Consider the following 16,217-nt stretch of genomic DNA (forward strand, 5'->3'; position numbering starts at 1 on the left):
AAAAACTTGATTTGGAAACATCATAAATGTGCCTTTTAAATTAATTTTTTTTAATTCTTAAAATAAAATGAGAAATTCATCTAAAGTATATACTTTCCACTAAATTAATTAATTAATTAATTAAAAATTAAATACTTTAAATATTTTATTCGAATTCACAAAGTTTTAAACATTATATTTCAATATCTAAATTTTCATTAAGAAGTGGGTCTTTAATCCAAATTTAATTAACAACAAGCGGCCTAATCGGTTACCTATAGCTTCATTTATATCTTTATCTACCATATTTAGCTGTGTGATATTAACAGTTGGTTTAGAATGGAGTTGAAATATCTTAATCGCTAAGATTGAGATAAAATAATTTAATAGTTGCAATCTAGAATGTACATGAGCTAGAATTTGGAATCGATTCTGACTTAAATTTTTTTTGGGTGTGTGCGGATAAATGCTTGATCCTCAATTGATTATTCAGTTTCCATATAAATTCGAATTCTGCGGATGATTCCTTTTCTTAGTAGAGAGATTCTCTCACTCTCCGTTTCTCTAAATTGATCCATTCCTTAACCTGTGGTGTTTCGTTTCTATTTCTTTCGCTTTCCGATCGATTCCTCTTTTCCTTCGATCTTCCAATACTTCCGATTCTCACCCATTCATGTAATTTTCGTATTATCCCTCATTTTTACTGAAATTCCGATTTGATTTTACCCCTAATTCCGTGGGAATCGGGTGTCGATTTGATCATCTGGGTATTAGATTTTTCTTCTGGGGTTTCGATTTGTTCATCTGGATATTAGAATTTTCTTCTGGTGTTCTTGCGATGAAGATCGTGGAATTGGAAGATGCTGGGAATGATCGGGAAAATGGAATGGGTAGCGATCAGATTGTGAAGGTCGATGCCAAAAGAGCGTTGGTTGGGGCTGGGGCTCGAATCCTGTTTTACCCTACCCTTCTGTATAACGTTCTTCGGAATAAAATGGAGGCTGAATTCAGATGGTGGGATGAAATCGATCAGGTTCGTTCGTTTCTTTGTTTGCTTCGTGTTCATCGAACTGCTTAAGGACTATCTTTAATCTTTGAAGGCGTTTTTGATCTGTTTGGCTTTTAATTGTTGAAGTTTGTATGTGTGATGGATTTGATTGTTAGAATCTGATGAACTTGATGATCATGATATATTAAGACTGTATGAATCCATGAAACTATATGGATTTGCTTCCTTTTTGTGTGTGTGTTTATGTGATTTTTGTTGCAGATTTGTCTCTGCATTATACTGATCAAGGATTTTCCATTGAGTTTTTCTGTCATTAATGTCAAGAACTTTGTCTTGCCTTCCCAGTTTCTTTTGCTCGGTGCAGTGCCGTTCCCCAAAGACGTGCCGAGGTTGAAGGAGCTCGGTGTCGGTGGTGTTATCACTCTCAATGAACCTTATGAAACATTAGTTCCATCTTCGTTGTATTATGTGAGTTTTGCTTCTTTGTTTGCAGTTGTTCATGTGTATTTTCTTGTTCTTAGAGCTTGAAATATTGTGTTGCCTGATTCGATTGAAGAGAGACGAGTTTTCTTGTTTTGAATAACCATTTGAGGCATGAAAGTTGTACTAATTGCCTGACTTTTGAACGTTCTGCAGCGCTATGGAATCGATCATTTAAAGATCCCGACGAGAGATTATTGTTTTGCTCCGAAATTTTCTGATATTAGTCGAGCTGTGGACTTCATTCACAGTGAGTTATTTTCGTAGCTGTAACGTTTTGTAGCGTCGTTTCTTCCCCTGTTTCTTACAATGTGTGTGCTATGATTTAACATGTTTTTGTTCTGTCTTCAGGAAACGCGTTGTGTGGTAAAACAACGTACGTCCATTGTAAAGCGGGGCGAGGAAGGAGCACGACCATTGTGCTTTGCTATTTGGTAATATCATGTACTACCCTTCTATGTCGAAATTCTGTACTGTAGTGAGACGTGTGAAAAGAAATCCTCGTTTATGACATATCCAGAAATTTGATGTGAGATCCTACGTCGGTCGGAGAGGGAACGAAACATTTTTTTATAAGGGTGTGGAAATCTCTCCTTAGCAGCGTTTTAAAAACCTTAGGGGAAGCCCGAAAGGGAAAACCGAGGAGAGGGAAACAAAAGGGTGTGGAAACCTCTCCTTAGTGAAACGACCTGGGGGGAAGCCCGAAAGGGAAAGCCCAAGAGAGGGGAACAAAAGGGTGTGGAAACCTCTCCCTGGCAGACGCGTTTTAAAAACCTCAAGGGGAAGCTTGAAATGGAAAGCCCCGGATTGGGGAATGAAACATTCTTTATAAGGGTGTGGAAACCTCTCCCTAGCAGACGCGTTGTAAAAACCTTGAGGGGAAGCCCGAAAGGGAAAGCCTAGGACTGGGGAACGAAACATTCTTTATCAGGGTGTGGAAACCTCTTCCTAGCAGACCGTTTTAAAATCTTTGAGGGGAAGCCCGAAAGAGAGCCTAGGAGAGGGGAACGCAACATTCTTTATAAGGGTGTGGTGATCTCTCTCCCTAATAGACACATTTTAAAAATGCCTAAAGAGGACAATATCTATTAGCGACTCTAGTTCTGGTCAATCGTGTGGACTTGGGCTGTTTCATTTAAACTTGCACAAAACATCGAGATTATGTTGATTTCCTTTGTTTGTTCTTCAGGTCAAATATAAGCACATGACCCCATCTGCTGCGCTGGAATACGTGCGCTCGAGAAGACCACGGGTGTTGCTCGCCCCCTCACAGTGGGAGGTAAAAGAAATTACTCCTTAAACTTGGAAGTCTTTTAGATCAGAAGCTTGTGGAAATCAGATAGTTTCATCCTTATGTCTTATATAACACAGGCTGTTCAAGAATACAGCAACCGGCGACCCGTTGCAAGTTCTAGCCCTCCCTCAGGAGGAGATGCAGTCCTGATTACGAAGGACGATCTAGAAGGATATCACGGTACGTGCATCGACAGTGCAGGTAGAGAACTTGCAGTTGGCCCTTGGATGGGTAAGTCAAAGCCAATGATAGCAAGGTTGTCCTGCCTCTTTTCGTCGTTGATAGTTCATGGCAGCAGTGGATCTCTCATGAAGCGTCTGCCGGTGTCGGAGGCTCGAGCTTGTTGACGACCGACTTATAACCATGGCACACGCCTCGTGATGGAAGTAAGAATCAAACTCTTAAGGCTCAAACAGAGTCGTCGTTCTGAAGTTGGTAGTAGAACACCACCAAATAGTGACACTACTAGGTTGTACATAACTGCTACATCAAAATTTTCACTTCCCTTAGAATCATCTTCTCAATAAAACCTTGTGGTTTGTTCTGATGGAAAATATTTAGCTCGTTGGCTTCGGAGTCGAAAGGGTAACGAGGATAACGAAGTTACTTGAACAGGATCTGTTCTATAGGTTGTACAATCGTGTCATGTCATGTCCTTTGCTGGTTGCTGGCAGCTGGAACCATGCAGCCATGTAAACTCATGATATCGATTTCCACTTGAAACTTATGCCACAGGTCGAATTAGAGGCGGGTTTGTATAGTTCGGGGGGTTTTTTTTTTGCTGGTCTTTAAATAAATGAAAACTTTATGGATTGAGTTTGTGAGTTTTTTCTAGAACTAATTGAATCAAACCAATTCAAATTCATTGAAGACACAAGTCTAAGCAACTCTCGTTCTATACCGTTCTTTTTAGCTGCATCCACATATCCAAAATTCATAGAACGTTATAGTTTTGAGTTTCATTTCATATTAGTTTTAGCGTGATCGGGGAAAGGGGATATCCATTTCCTTTTACATAAGGACTAAGTTAAGTAGTTATGGTAATTGTTTTGTGTAATACTAAAAAGGGGAAGAATCCAAGAAAAGGTTGTGATATTCGTGTTTGCACTAATATATAACTCTTATTGCAACTTCTTTTTGGGACCAAATCTGCAAACCATAAAGAAACCCTAACCCAAAGCCCTTCTTCCTACCTTTAAAAGCGACCAAAATCTTACATAATTAGGTACATCCTTCCCTCCCAATATTCCCACCCAACATCCCTAATCCCTTTAGGATCTTTCCTCTCGTAACCCTAGCGGGTGGAGAAATTATCAGGACGTGGATATTGAGAAATTATCAGGTGTGACTAATTAGATAACGTGGATATTGATCACTGATCGTTAAAGTTGGATAACCTAGATGCACGAACAAGCTTTCGTACCCTAAATAGTTTCGTAGAACTATTTGAACTTAGAACATCGTTCATTGTAGAAAAAGGCATAGGATAACATAAAAACTATCCAAGTTTACAAATGAAAATGTGGAACGGTCTAGTTACTAACTGTAAGATCTCACATCGGTTGGAGAAGGGAATGAAGCATTAATGGTGTGGAAACCTCTCCCTACCAGACACATTTTAAAATCACAAGGCTGACAATGATATGTAAGATCTCACATCGGTTGGAGAAGGGAATGAAGCATTAATGGTGTGGAAACCTCTCCCTACCAGACACATTTTAAAATCACGAGGCTGACAATGATATGTAAGGGCCAAAACGGACAATATCTGCTAGCAGTGGATTTGGGAGTTTACAAATGGGCCAAAACGGACAATATCTGCTAGCAGTGGATTTGAGAGTTTACAAATGGTATCAGAGCCAGACACCTGGTGGTGTGCCAACGAGGACGCTAGGCCCCAAGGGAGTGGATGTGGATTTGGGCTTTACAAATGGTATCAGAGCCAAACACCTGGTAATGTGCCAACGAGAACAATGGACTCCAAGGGGGTGGATTGTGGGATCTCAGACACATTTCTTATAAGCATGTGGAAACCTCTCCTTAACATACACGATTTAGAACTGTGGGCTGATAGCGATACCTCTCCTTAACATACACGATTTAGAACTGTGGGCTGATAGCGATACGTAACGAGCCAAAACAGACAATATCTACTAGCGATGACTTTGGGCTATTACATTAATTCTTAGTGGCTCATCATATCTTCGTATTTAAGAGTCAGTATTAGCGTTGAATTGTGAGTAAAACTCAATTGATTTAAAGTTTCGATCTCGAATTCAAATTTGTCGGCGGACCCACAACTTTATATTTCTAGAACAAATCCAAAAGTTTATTCTTCTCTCTCTCAAATCTCTTTTACATTCATAATATCTTTGTTCTTTCTTCTATTCCCTTTAGAAACTACGATGAAACAGCTACCTAATCACAGTCCCAACTTTATTATATAGTTTCCATGCACGTCCTAACAACTCAACATGCACCACCTTACTCTCTATTTCTCTCTATATTAATTAATAACTTAAAAAAACAAAATAAAGTTGGAATCTTTAATGGAATAAAGCAAAAAAACACCAAAAAAAAAAAAAAAAAAAAAAAAAAACAAGAACACTGACCTATAGTATGAAACCCATGTTATTCCCGAGCTTATTTTTGACATCTCGAAGGAAAAACAATGTATCCGAACCCTAAATACAAGCTCAATAAGATTCGTGTAAGAAACAAAAAATTATTTTTAAAAAACTATACAGAAATTAAAAAAAAAAAAAAAAAAAAAAAAACAATGAAAATTAAAGAAAGAATAGGTGATGAAGAAGATGATAGTGTAATGATAAGGGCGATGATTTTTTGGTTGTAAAGCTGCAGCTTTTGTTTTTGTTATAGCTGTGTTTTATGGTGTAATGTCCAAGAGAGAGGGAAAGGGTTCGAAGCTTAAGGATGTTTTATTGATGAAGATAATAATGTTGTCTGTTTAAGGAACAAGCTTTGGTCTGGTTTTGTGGTTTGGTTCTATCAATCATGATTTGGGTTGTCAGGTTCAGGCCAGAAAGGAGAGAACTTCATCCATTCTGCTGCTTCTTCAGAGTTGTTTCCCATGGTTGACTCCTACAAAACAAAAAACACAAACTCAATGCATATTAGGTCAAAATTAGGGTTTCGTGAGAGATCGAACATTTGATCGTCACGAGAGTATATATTCAGCAAAATTCTAACTTTAAGATAGCTCTCCTTTGTTCAAATATCTCGATCTCTCTTGATGTGAGATCCCACATCGGTTAGAGAGGGGAACAAAACATTTCTTATAAGGGTATGAGAATCTCTGTCTAACATACACGTTTTAAAGCCGAGAAGCTGACGATGATAAGTAAAGGACTAAAGCAGACAATATCTACTAGTAGTGTGCTTGAGCATTACACTTGAAGAGTTCTAGGTTGGATTCCTTAGTTATGTTCTAAAATGAGAGCATCCTGAACGAAAAGAGAAAACTTAAAGCCGAAGGAAAAATGTATCAAAATGATGAGAATACTTGCCTATGCACAAATCGTTGAGAGCTCCTATCGAATTTTTGACTTGGGTTTGTTTTTATGGACTTGTTAGTAAGAGCTCGTACTGATCTGATTCATGCACGACAAAGGCTAAAGACGAACTCTAAACCCTAAACCCTAAGAGACATTAACCAAAATTATGGCTTTAAAAAAACAATTCAAAACAAAAGCTCTCAAAAGGAAGTTGATAGAATATATTCTCTCGTCTTTGTTCATAAAATAAACACAAAAATCTTAGATTATGAACTGAAAATTATAATAAAAAAAGAGCTAAAGAGAAAAAGGAACCCTAAGAGACAATATCATCTTTAATTCAAACTAATACCAATAAAGAAATTTGGATTTCTTTCCCTTTTCCCCCTCACCTTCAAATTATTGTTTCAATCTTATACCTAATCGATCTTTAAGCCCTCGATTTCGTGTTTCATAGAACGATCGAACTATTTTACATTTTTTGTAAAGAGTTTAAGACAGAAAACCGAAAATTTAAGAACCCGTCTTTCTATTAGATGCAAAATCAAAACTTTCGAATCACGGACGGTCGAGAAGAAAATTAGGTTGAAATAGAAAAGGGTGCATGAAAATTGACTCACTTCTTTGATGTTAGATGAAGAGCAGCCCATTATGAGTTCTTCCAAACCAGAAGCAGACCTTCCTCCAAGCTTATCATGATGTTGTTGTTGCTGTAAAGGAAAAAAACATCATCTTATGTGACTTTCTTTGTTCTTAATCTTTCTTTTTCAAAGCTTATAATATTCCAAAGTCAAATTCAACTAAATGGTTATGAAACGAGGTCTTAATTGATGAGTTACCTTACCTGAAAGCTTTCGTTTTGTGAGACTTGATACGAGTCATGGTCGAGAATGATCGAGGAATGGTGGAGAGAAGACGGGCAGATGATCGTGGAGATTGGATTTGAAGGACGGGTTATTTGAAATGCAGTAGTCGCCACGGAAAGATGGTGACAATGGTGGTGAGGATGATCTCCGATCCCCTCGCCGGGGGCAGCTTCTCCAATCCCTGTCTATGGAAAATTTAGAACAAATTAATTATATGGATTTCTCAATTAGATTCCCTAATCATGGCTTAATCTTCATTTTATGTTCCTAAGCCTAAATTTCATTTAATTTAAAAAAAAAAAGGACAAATTCTTCTTTTTTCCATGAAATGTTTTGTTCTTAAAAAAAAAAAAAACAATAACCTTAAAAATTGGAGAAAATCAATTGTAATTGAAGCATAGAAAAGTATAATTCTTTTTTTTTAAAAAAAGTTTTTAAATAAATACGAACCTCATCAAAGGTTCTTCTGAAGGGACCAAAGCTAAAATGGTCGGCTTTGAATGGCTGAATATGATCCAATCCGCCGTAAGTGGCGGCGAAATGTGGCGGAGGACAAAGGCCGCCGCCGCCAACTGGGGATATATCGTCTCTTTGGCGGGTTGCCATTTGCCGAGAAGATGAATAACTCCCGCTCACATTCTCCCTTTTACTAAGAACAACATTGTCGCCGGTAACCTCGGCGGCGGCGGCGGCGGCCTTGTCGGAGGAGGACCAGTTGCACTGACGTGGCTGTGTCTGGTAAAATATCTTAGAAACGACAAGCTCTCCTTCTCTCTCCTCCTCGTGTTGGCCCAAATGGTATTGGTGCATAACCCAATTAGTTTTTTCAGGCTTTCGATTTTTGCCGAAGTTTGTGTAAAGAACAAGGATTTTTTTGCAGCCCTTTTGACGGCCGTTGACCATAACCGGTCGTGTTTTTCCGGTCTTGTGCCACCGTGTTTCCCCGCCGCCGCCGCCACCGCCGCCTTGGATGTCGCATTCCGTTTGGATTTTTCTTCGCTTTCTTGTTCCTGTCGTGTAAGCTTTTGATGGCCTGTGGAAGAAATGCCTGCTCAACCCATCTCTTGTCACTCCTACACCCATTAAAAAAAAAAAACCAAAATTATTAATTTTTTTTCTTTTTTTTTTTAATTATTATTTGTCGGGTTCGAACATTGCAGCTAACCGCTCTATAAGATCGCATACACAAGAGAGAATTTTAAAACAACATTTTAACCTAGCATCAAGTAGTTAAGATGACACATTTTTGTCAACCTAATAGAGTTATTCAAATAAAATAGTCGACTTCACTAGATAGATTTTGAGCTATTATGAGCCAACCCGATAACTTTTTTGATTCGATAAATTCGAATTTAAACAAGATGGGTGTTTTTGTTGGTATTTTCGTTGAAACAATGGGCATACTCCTTACTTCTAAAGCATTGATTTGAAGCTCGAGTACGAGTCTATGCGCCGTTTTAACGTTTTTCATTGGAAAGGATAAAAAGAGAGAGTTTAAAGAAAGGGTTTAATGAATTACCAGGAAGCTTTTCAGGGTGAGTATAGCAAATCCCATCTTCACCATCAAGTGTAGGAATGAACTCATCAATCAAAGGGTGAGATTTGATGTCATTTTTGGGTTCCACTTTAGCTTCAAGATGTTCTATCAGTTCTTGGTCTGTTGGGTCAAATTTCACTCCTGCTGGTAGACCTAACCAATCCTGCACACTCCGCTCCAAAATTCAACCCAACTCAATTCCAAACCGAAACCAAATAACATAACAACACACAAACCCGGATACATATCAGAGTAGAAGGTTCTTGTTTTTTACCGACTTCACTTCCAGTTTGTGCCCGCAACCCGGGCACTGCTTCGATCCGCACTTCTGATGCTCCTCAAGCTTTGCATCGATAAGATCGGAGCTCGTGATCGACCCCAAATTGCTCTTCATGTTCATACTCTCTAATAATTCTTTCGTATTCGACGTCGTTGAATAATTCTTCGAGATATATGCTATTACTATCTTCCTCTCCTTCTCCTTCCCTCTTTCAAGCTTGATATCAACTTGGTACTGCAAATTCTCATCACTATGAAAGAAAAAATAGGGAATTTTCACACCCCAATGACTAAAATTGAAATCTAAAAACTGGGTTTTGTCCAAAAATGAGGAAGAAGGTGGAGAAGATCAAGTTTTGGGAAATTTAGGAGAAGAAGAAGAAGAAGAAGAAGAAGAAGAATGATAGGGAAAAGGTGGCCTTGTTTCTTTTGTTTGAACCCTTGACTGACTCCAAAAGCAAAAGCCAACCAACAAAATGGCCTTCTTTCACACCCATTGCTCTCTTAGGCCCAACTCCTAAACTTACAACTATATGTATATATATTTAACATGTAAATTGGTCTTGGCTTTGTTTTAGAACACGCCCACATCTCGACACCTCGAAGTTTTGTTAGAGCATCTCAGTTCAAGTTTTTGAACATTAAAATGCATCTGACAAATCTTTAAACCTTAATCTTTTAAGTTCTATACTAAATAGACACAAACGTAAGAATTTAGAAATGATACAGACCAACGAAAAACATGGAGATAAAGATGAAACAACCGACAGTGATAAGCGTGTACGTGGCGAAGCCTTTTTGAGTACAAAACTCAGATTCTAAGGCAAGATCAAATTCTCTTTCAACCCTAAATTTCTTCATCAAGAAATATGCTATAGAGAGAGATAGAGAGAGAGAGAGAGACTCACATGGGCATTGAGGTGGGGAGATGGTCATTATGCTTTTACCCATGAATGTTGCATAGAGAGAGAGATTAAGAAGAAGGTTGCTTGATAGGCAAGGCACATGAGAAGTATCTTGATGTGTCTTTTTAATTACAAATTTAGATTATCAGATATATATAAGTAATTAATATTGGGATGTATCTCTCATTGCCTATTATTCACTTTGGTCCATCACATATATGGTTTTAAAACGTGATTACTATGGAGAGGGTCTAGCTCTACTCTGCTGACCGTGAATGACTCTGATACCATTTGTAACAACCTAAGCCAACCGTTAGCAAATATTGTCAATTTTAGCTGTTACGTCTCGCGGGTTGGACTCTTATAAGATTTTGGGGGTGGGTTTGTTTAAAAAATTAGGGTTTTAGGAAAAACGGTGGGGGTGGAGGCAAGAGGGTATGACGTGGTTGAAAAAGGGGAAATCTTGTGGGCCACAAAAGCAATTTGATCGGATGATGGTTAGACTTCACGTTTATAACAGACTCCCTTTGATCAGTCAAGAAGCAAATCATGATGAAGCTTCTTAAATGATGTGTTCCCCACCAGATTTCTACCCATGCTTCCTCATTTTGTCCCACACCCCTTTTTCTTTTCTTTTCTTTTTTTATTAAAAAAATGTATTTTTTTTTTTTTTTTTTTTTTGGCTTAAAATTAATTATTTCACACCTACAATGTGAAAAGAGTTATTTTAGATTTTGAAACGTTATTGGTTCGACGTTTTCCATTTACAGGTAAAAAACTTACCTACCTTTTCTTCTCAATATGAATGGAATAGTTATCTTTAATCTAAATAATCGACTTAGTTAATAAGACATTTTCGTTCATGAAAACGAATCTAACATATAAAATCCTTTGTCAAGAAAAAGGGTAAAAAAAAAAAAACAAGTGTAAAGCTGCTACAACTACCGTATCAGCCTAAAGTCCGGAAGAAAATTGCAATGTCCCCTATTCCTATTTTCGGTAACGAAACAAGTCGAATCTCTCGTACAAACAACTTTGTTTCCATTTTTTTTTTTTTTTGCCTTAATCAGTCCTATGGTTTTTTTTTTTTTTTTTTTTTTTTTCCTCATAGAATCCAAACAGATAACCAGAAGAGTCAAAATCTAAATTAATAAGCCTATGATAAAAACGACACATAAAAATGAAAGTATAAAGAACGAAATATCTGGGGACCAGGAAGAATAATTTAAACTAAATATAAATGAATCCAAACCAAGAACGATCTTTAAACACAAATTACGAGAAAAAGAGCAGTAGTGGATGATATCCTACTCATATATGGCTAGTCCCATTATCCATTGACTAACCCAGCAGTGGACCCACATAACATTGGCTTTTGGCTTTCTCACACCCAAGCATATACACTTTCTTAAACATTTCCTCATTGGGATATGAATCTAATAATTTTAATATGACCTATCCACATATAAACGCATGAAAATACATTCACATGTGGACAGTTCCAAAAAACCTAAGATCAAAATGATGGCCATGAAGAACATATTAAAGCAAAAAAAAATTTGATACATACGTCTAGAAGTGGCTATTTAAGTAGGAGCTCATGATTGGTAAGAAATCTAGTCTCAATCTCTACAAGAATTTTGCGAGAATTAGATTGAAAAAAGATATGGAGACGGCTTCTCCCGCCCCGTAAACATTCTCTATTGATGTCTAAATAGGCAAAAAAATGAATCAAGGAACATGAAAAATAATGATAAGAAGCCTTCAAGTATGCATGAATTATCAGTTATCTTGGAGCATCTTTCCCAAAGAAATATACATTTTTTAAAGCAAATTGTAGAGTACCTTTAGGAGAATAATTCCTCGTATGCATCCAACCAACCCCTTAGTAGAGATCTGAGTAACTGAAAGATTAAAAAGAAAAGAAAAGAAAGGAACAGAAGAAGAGCTCTAAATAACAAATAAACACTGCACTAAACTCAAATCTCGAGCATGTGTAGCAAGCAGCAATTTATTATTAAAGATTACAAAAATCAACTCAGATTGTTGCTCTTGAGGCCTTGCAAATTACAATGTTCCAAAGTACAAACCTCCTGAAATTGCTTTCAGAACATGAACTTTCTTCAAGATGGAACTGTTAACTGAAAAATACTTCACTGTTATGATAGAAGGAATAAAACATACCATCAATAGAGATCGGGTCTTGACAAAAAGGGGTTTGCCCAAATTTACCAATTATTGAGATAAACAGGACCTCAATGCTTTTTCTTATTTTCAAAAGACAGTGACCATACACAACAAGGCTTTGAAGATAGCAGTTTCTTTGTTCCATGCCGACTAATTTGAATCAATAAAAACGATTGGTCACTTTGACTTAAACTTGCTGCTGACAGAATCATAGCTTGGAACAAGAATAACTGCAGAATAATATATAAAGAAATAATTATATAGAGAAAGCTAATAAAAACAGCTCTTAAGCAAGATGAATAGATATCATGAGGTTCTGTTGGAGCATGATAAGTACCGTCGCCATATGAGGCCATTGTCAATGGAGAAGAGAGAAGTTTTTGTGCAATTGAAGCTATATCCTCCAGAGTTACTTCCTCTACAGCTTTCAAGAAATGCTCCACAGGTTTCCTGAATAATGTGGGAACATTATATATTTAAGACATACGACATGATAATTAAAAAGTGAGCATGTGTGGCCTTAAAAGACAGATCACTATTGTAATTACAAAGCTCAACTCAAAAATAAAAAATGACTTCACGTTATATTTTTAACTTGTAATTACAAAGCTCTTAAGAAATAACTTAGTGTAAGAAAAGTGGCATGGTACATATCGTTTGGATAATGTGAACAAGTGACCATGGAACAGAGTGTTCATAGAGTAATAAGCAATAACAGCATAACCACATCCACATTAATCTTAAATCTTTCAAATAGAAAGAGTAGAATAAATGACTCAGACCATACCTTTCACCATATGTCAAAACTTGTCTGCCTATGTCCTCCGAGGCCACCACCTACAAAATACAACTCAACACCCACAATAAGTGGAGCCATTTTCAAAAAAATGTTTTTTTTTTTTAAAAAAAAAAACTAAGATCCAGGTATGGTAAGGCAACAAGAAGTAAAATATAATAATACAAACCCTGGATTCTAAATTCATTAGCACAGCTGACTTTGTCGACTGTTTGGCACGGTCTAGCTGCACCTGTTCAACTGTAAACAAGGGAATGTTATCAGTGATCAAGTTAGATATAGTGGTTCTAGAAATGCCAGAAAGGGGAAAGCATCACAACGGACCTTTTCCAGGCGTTGCAATGGCTAACAGTTCGCTAGCTGCAATATCAAAGGCTTTTGGCACGAAATTAGAAGCCTACAAAAAAGGTGGATGTTTATAAAGGGAGAAATAAGTAATCCTATCACCAAGTTCAACATAGAGGTTTTGTATTATGCTAAGTTATATATTTTGTGGTCAATAACATCGACAAAAGAATCTAAAGAGAATCATTACGGTAGTTGCTTGGATTCCAAATATGCCACTATTGTTGTAAATACTGCTGAATGCTGAAATCGACTGGACCTGTGGATACTCATTTAAGACCTGGAGATCTGTTCACAGATCAACAAATACGAAGAAGTTAACACTAAAAAACATACGACATAGGTAAACTAAGGTCGAATTGGATTGGATTGGATTGTACGGGTAAATTAAGACATGGATCTCCTCCCTTCAATCCCCCCACCCCCACCCAAGAAAAAAAAAAAAGGATAAACAATCAAACAAACAAAAAAAGAAACTCAGATACATGGCCATCAAAGTAAAAGAAATTTAGGGCTTACACAGCCGAGAGTACATCCCCTTTCCAGGTCCACCAGCTGAGAAGGACCCTCCGCCTCCCAGTAACATCTAAGAGATGAGAAATATTATTGTTCTTGTCTTTTCACAGTGATAAAGTTTAAAATGGACTAAATAAATAATGGGTGCATGTGCATGATCTAAACCAAAGTGTCATAACAATCACTTAACCACAATAGATATTCATTGTTAAGACCTGAAGAATAGTTAAGGCCATAGCATCCTTCTCCTTATGCCAGCCACCGGGGAGTTCAAATGCAAGAGCAAAATGTGTCCTCCCGTCCTGAAAGAGAGCGAACAATTAACAAATAATGCCTGGAAATGAAGACTGGGTGCTAAAGTATACAATATTGATGATACACACCCCAGAATCACCTTGATGACGATAATCACCCCCATTGTACACTGATTTTGGCTCCTCATGAGGAACACTTGGAAGGTCAGATAGAAGTGGTTCAGCAATGGATAAGAGTTCTTCATGTTCAACACCAGATGCTGCCAGTACTATGCGAGATGCAGTATAATTCTCCTGAAGGAAGAAGATGACCGGTAAATAAATAACATTGTTAAATAGTTAATTATAAGAATAAATATGATATTATAAGCTCCCATTCAACTTACAGAAACAAATTTCTCCAAAATTGGACCACTCAAACTATTTATAGCAGACTCCGTAGCTAAAAGAGAATTTGCCAAGGCACCAGAGTAACCAGCAGCATGGATAGATTCCAAAAGTAACCCATGGGGGTTGTTGGAAGCTTCAATAATCTCATCTTTTACCCTTGAAATCTGTTGAACATAAACTTTGATCTCTCAGTGAGTCAGCAGTTACAAAATTTGTGGAGTTAGGTATTAATGATATTCAAGAAGCCCAGAGAGACCTGCTCTTTGACCTCCCAGTCAAGAAAAACAGGATTCCTAACACAGTCAATAAGCAGCTCCACCATTTCAGGGACATATGACTTCAAAGCATTGAAGGTGTAGCCCATCTGCTCTCTAGCAGCTGAGGCAAGCACATTGCCACCAATTGCCTCTACCTCTCGCACAACACGCAAGTGACTTCGATTTCTTGTGCTTTTAAATGCCATACGCTCCAGCAGATGTGTAGAACCAAAACTTTCTGGAGTCTCATAAATTGAACCACAATCAACATATAGACCAATTGATGCAGCAGGATTCTGCATTGAACAAAAAAAAGTTTAATTTTCCCCGAGTAAACGGAACACGAGCAGGCCAGATACAAAGAACAAGTATATAAATTCATATGGTTCCCATCTTACCGATGATGTTTCTGATGCCACTTTTACACCATTTGGCAGAGTTGTGATCTTGGTCTTACCAGGTTCAACATAATCCGGCAATGGAGGCGGAAGGTTCACATCGGATAGGGGAAAGTCTAGGGGAGGTAGTGTAGAACGGTCTCCAAGCAACCAGCCAAAGAGACCCCCAGAAGATTTATGCTTTGAGGCAACGGCACTAGAGCTTGCAAATCTATATAGTCCATTGTTTGCATGCCCCTGAGTAATGGTTCGACGGAAACATGATCATCATTATCCATCAAAGCATTTGATTCCCGAGGTCTTATGTAAATCGTTTATACTACCATTAACCGACTGGCCATACAGAATAAGCCAACTAAAACTAAACCCATTCGATAAGTTCTTAAATATTATTATGGTTACCTTCAAAACTTTCCTTAATTTTTTAAAAAAGTGTGGATAACAGAAAAGTAGAGATTATAAGCTGAATTTTCAAAAACTAAATAAATTATACACTCACGTTGAGTTCGAGACCTAAATAAATACAAATATATGCGCAGACTGTAAAAGGTCGCAACAATTAAATCAATAACCTAGCAGCTCAATATGCTAATCACATGACTTCGACGCAATCATTTCTCACCATTGAGATTATAAACACTCACGTCCAGCTCCATTTCGGTGTCTTTCCAATAACAATTTAACGAAACAAACAATAAATTACAACGTTGAGTTCGAGAAGGCTTAAAAACTTCCAGAGCAACGAATTCCGATCCATATCTAAAGAAATTCAGAATCTAAAAACCAAATCATCGAAAATAATCAGATGTGCGCGTGAACAAAATGTGAATAAGAGATCAAAATCAAAGAGGTCAACAGGGCGTTATCGAGGGCGGACCAAGTTTACTAACCTTCAGAGGCCTGATTCGCGAAGCTGCAGCTCTGTACATAACGATCGAACAATGTTCTCCACAAAGCGCTTTGGCAATTGAGCGTCAAATAGCCTTTATGCCTGAAGTTTGGGAATTCTCAGAGTAATAAAGGTCTATTAGACGATGCGATATGTAGACACGTGTCGAGATCATAAACTTGCCACGTGTCTTTTATTCCAAATTTGGAGTCGAATAAAAAAAAATTATACCATAAATCCTTTAAAATTTTGATACAAATTTAAATTTAGTGTAGCAGTCACTTGGAATTATGTTTGGAGTTTCCATTCTTGCTCTCGAGT

General features: G+C 37.4%; 3 protein-coding genes across 4 annotated transcripts; 1 reads left to right on the forward strand and 2 right to left on the reverse strand.

Annotated features, from left to right (window-relative positions):
- Positions 1-365: 365 nt before the first annotated feature.
- Positions 366-3,578, forward strand: LOC111806139 (phosphatidylglycerophosphate phosphatase PTPMT2-like). Its single transcript, XM_023691502.2, has 6 exons — positions 366-1,012; positions 1,334-1,456; positions 1,625-1,718; positions 1,820-1,902; positions 2,658-2,747; positions 2,840-3,578. The coding sequence occupies exons 1-6, from the start codon at positions 818-820 to the stop codon at positions 3,107-3,109; spliced, it is 855 nt and encodes a 284-aa protein (XP_023547270.2). The 5' UTR covers positions 366-817; the 3' UTR covers positions 3,110-3,578.
- Positions 3,579-5,375: 1,797 nt separating this feature from the next.
- On the reverse strand, positions 5,376-9,894 carry LOC111785336 (NAC domain-containing protein 75-like). 2 transcript variants are annotated; one of them, XM_087128218.1, is made up of 6 exons: positions 8,955-9,894; positions 8,663-8,843; positions 7,594-8,216; positions 7,117-7,328; positions 6,898-6,987; positions 5,376-5,864 (listed from the first exon to the last, which is right to left on the reverse strand). In XM_087128218.1, exons 1-5 carry the CDS (start codon positions 9,078-9,080, stop codon positions 6,927-6,929), a joined length of 1,203 nt encoding a protein of 400 aa, XP_086984344.1. In that variant the 5' UTR covers positions 9,081-9,894; the 3' UTR covers positions 5,376-5,864; positions 6,898-6,926. The 2 variants fall into 2 exon arrangements, with proteins under 2 accessions (XP_086984344.1, XP_086984343.1); XM_087128217.1 differs by having other exon boundaries at positions 7,122-7,328; positions 8,955-9,892.
- A 1,965-nt stretch (positions 9,895-11,859) lies between these two features.
- Positions 11,860-16,029, reverse strand: LOC111806123 (mitochondrial-processing peptidase subunit alpha). Its single transcript, XM_023691480.2, has 13 exons — positions 15,898-16,029; positions 15,008-15,244; positions 14,609-14,905; positions 14,349-14,516; positions 14,092-14,256; positions 13,924-14,010; positions 13,712-13,778; positions 13,383-13,480; positions 13,172-13,244; positions 13,017-13,087; positions 12,839-12,888; positions 12,389-12,501; positions 11,860-12,281 (listed from the first exon to the last, which is right to left on the reverse strand). Exons 1-13 carry the CDS (start codon positions 15,934-15,936, stop codon positions 12,229-12,231), a joined length of 1,518 nt encoding a protein of 505 aa, XP_023547248.2. The 5' UTR covers positions 15,937-16,029; the 3' UTR covers positions 11,860-12,228.
- Positions 16,030-16,217: the final 188 nt, after the last annotated feature.

The sequence above is a fragment of the Cucurbita pepo genome, chromosome 11 (assembly GCF_057944985.1).
Source record: "Cucurbita pepo subsp. pepo isolate OVF chromosome 11, ASM5794498v1, whole genome shotgun sequence".
Classification (NCBI taxonomy): Eukaryota; Viridiplantae; Streptophyta; class Magnoliopsida; order Cucurbitales; family Cucurbitaceae; genus Cucurbita; species Cucurbita pepo.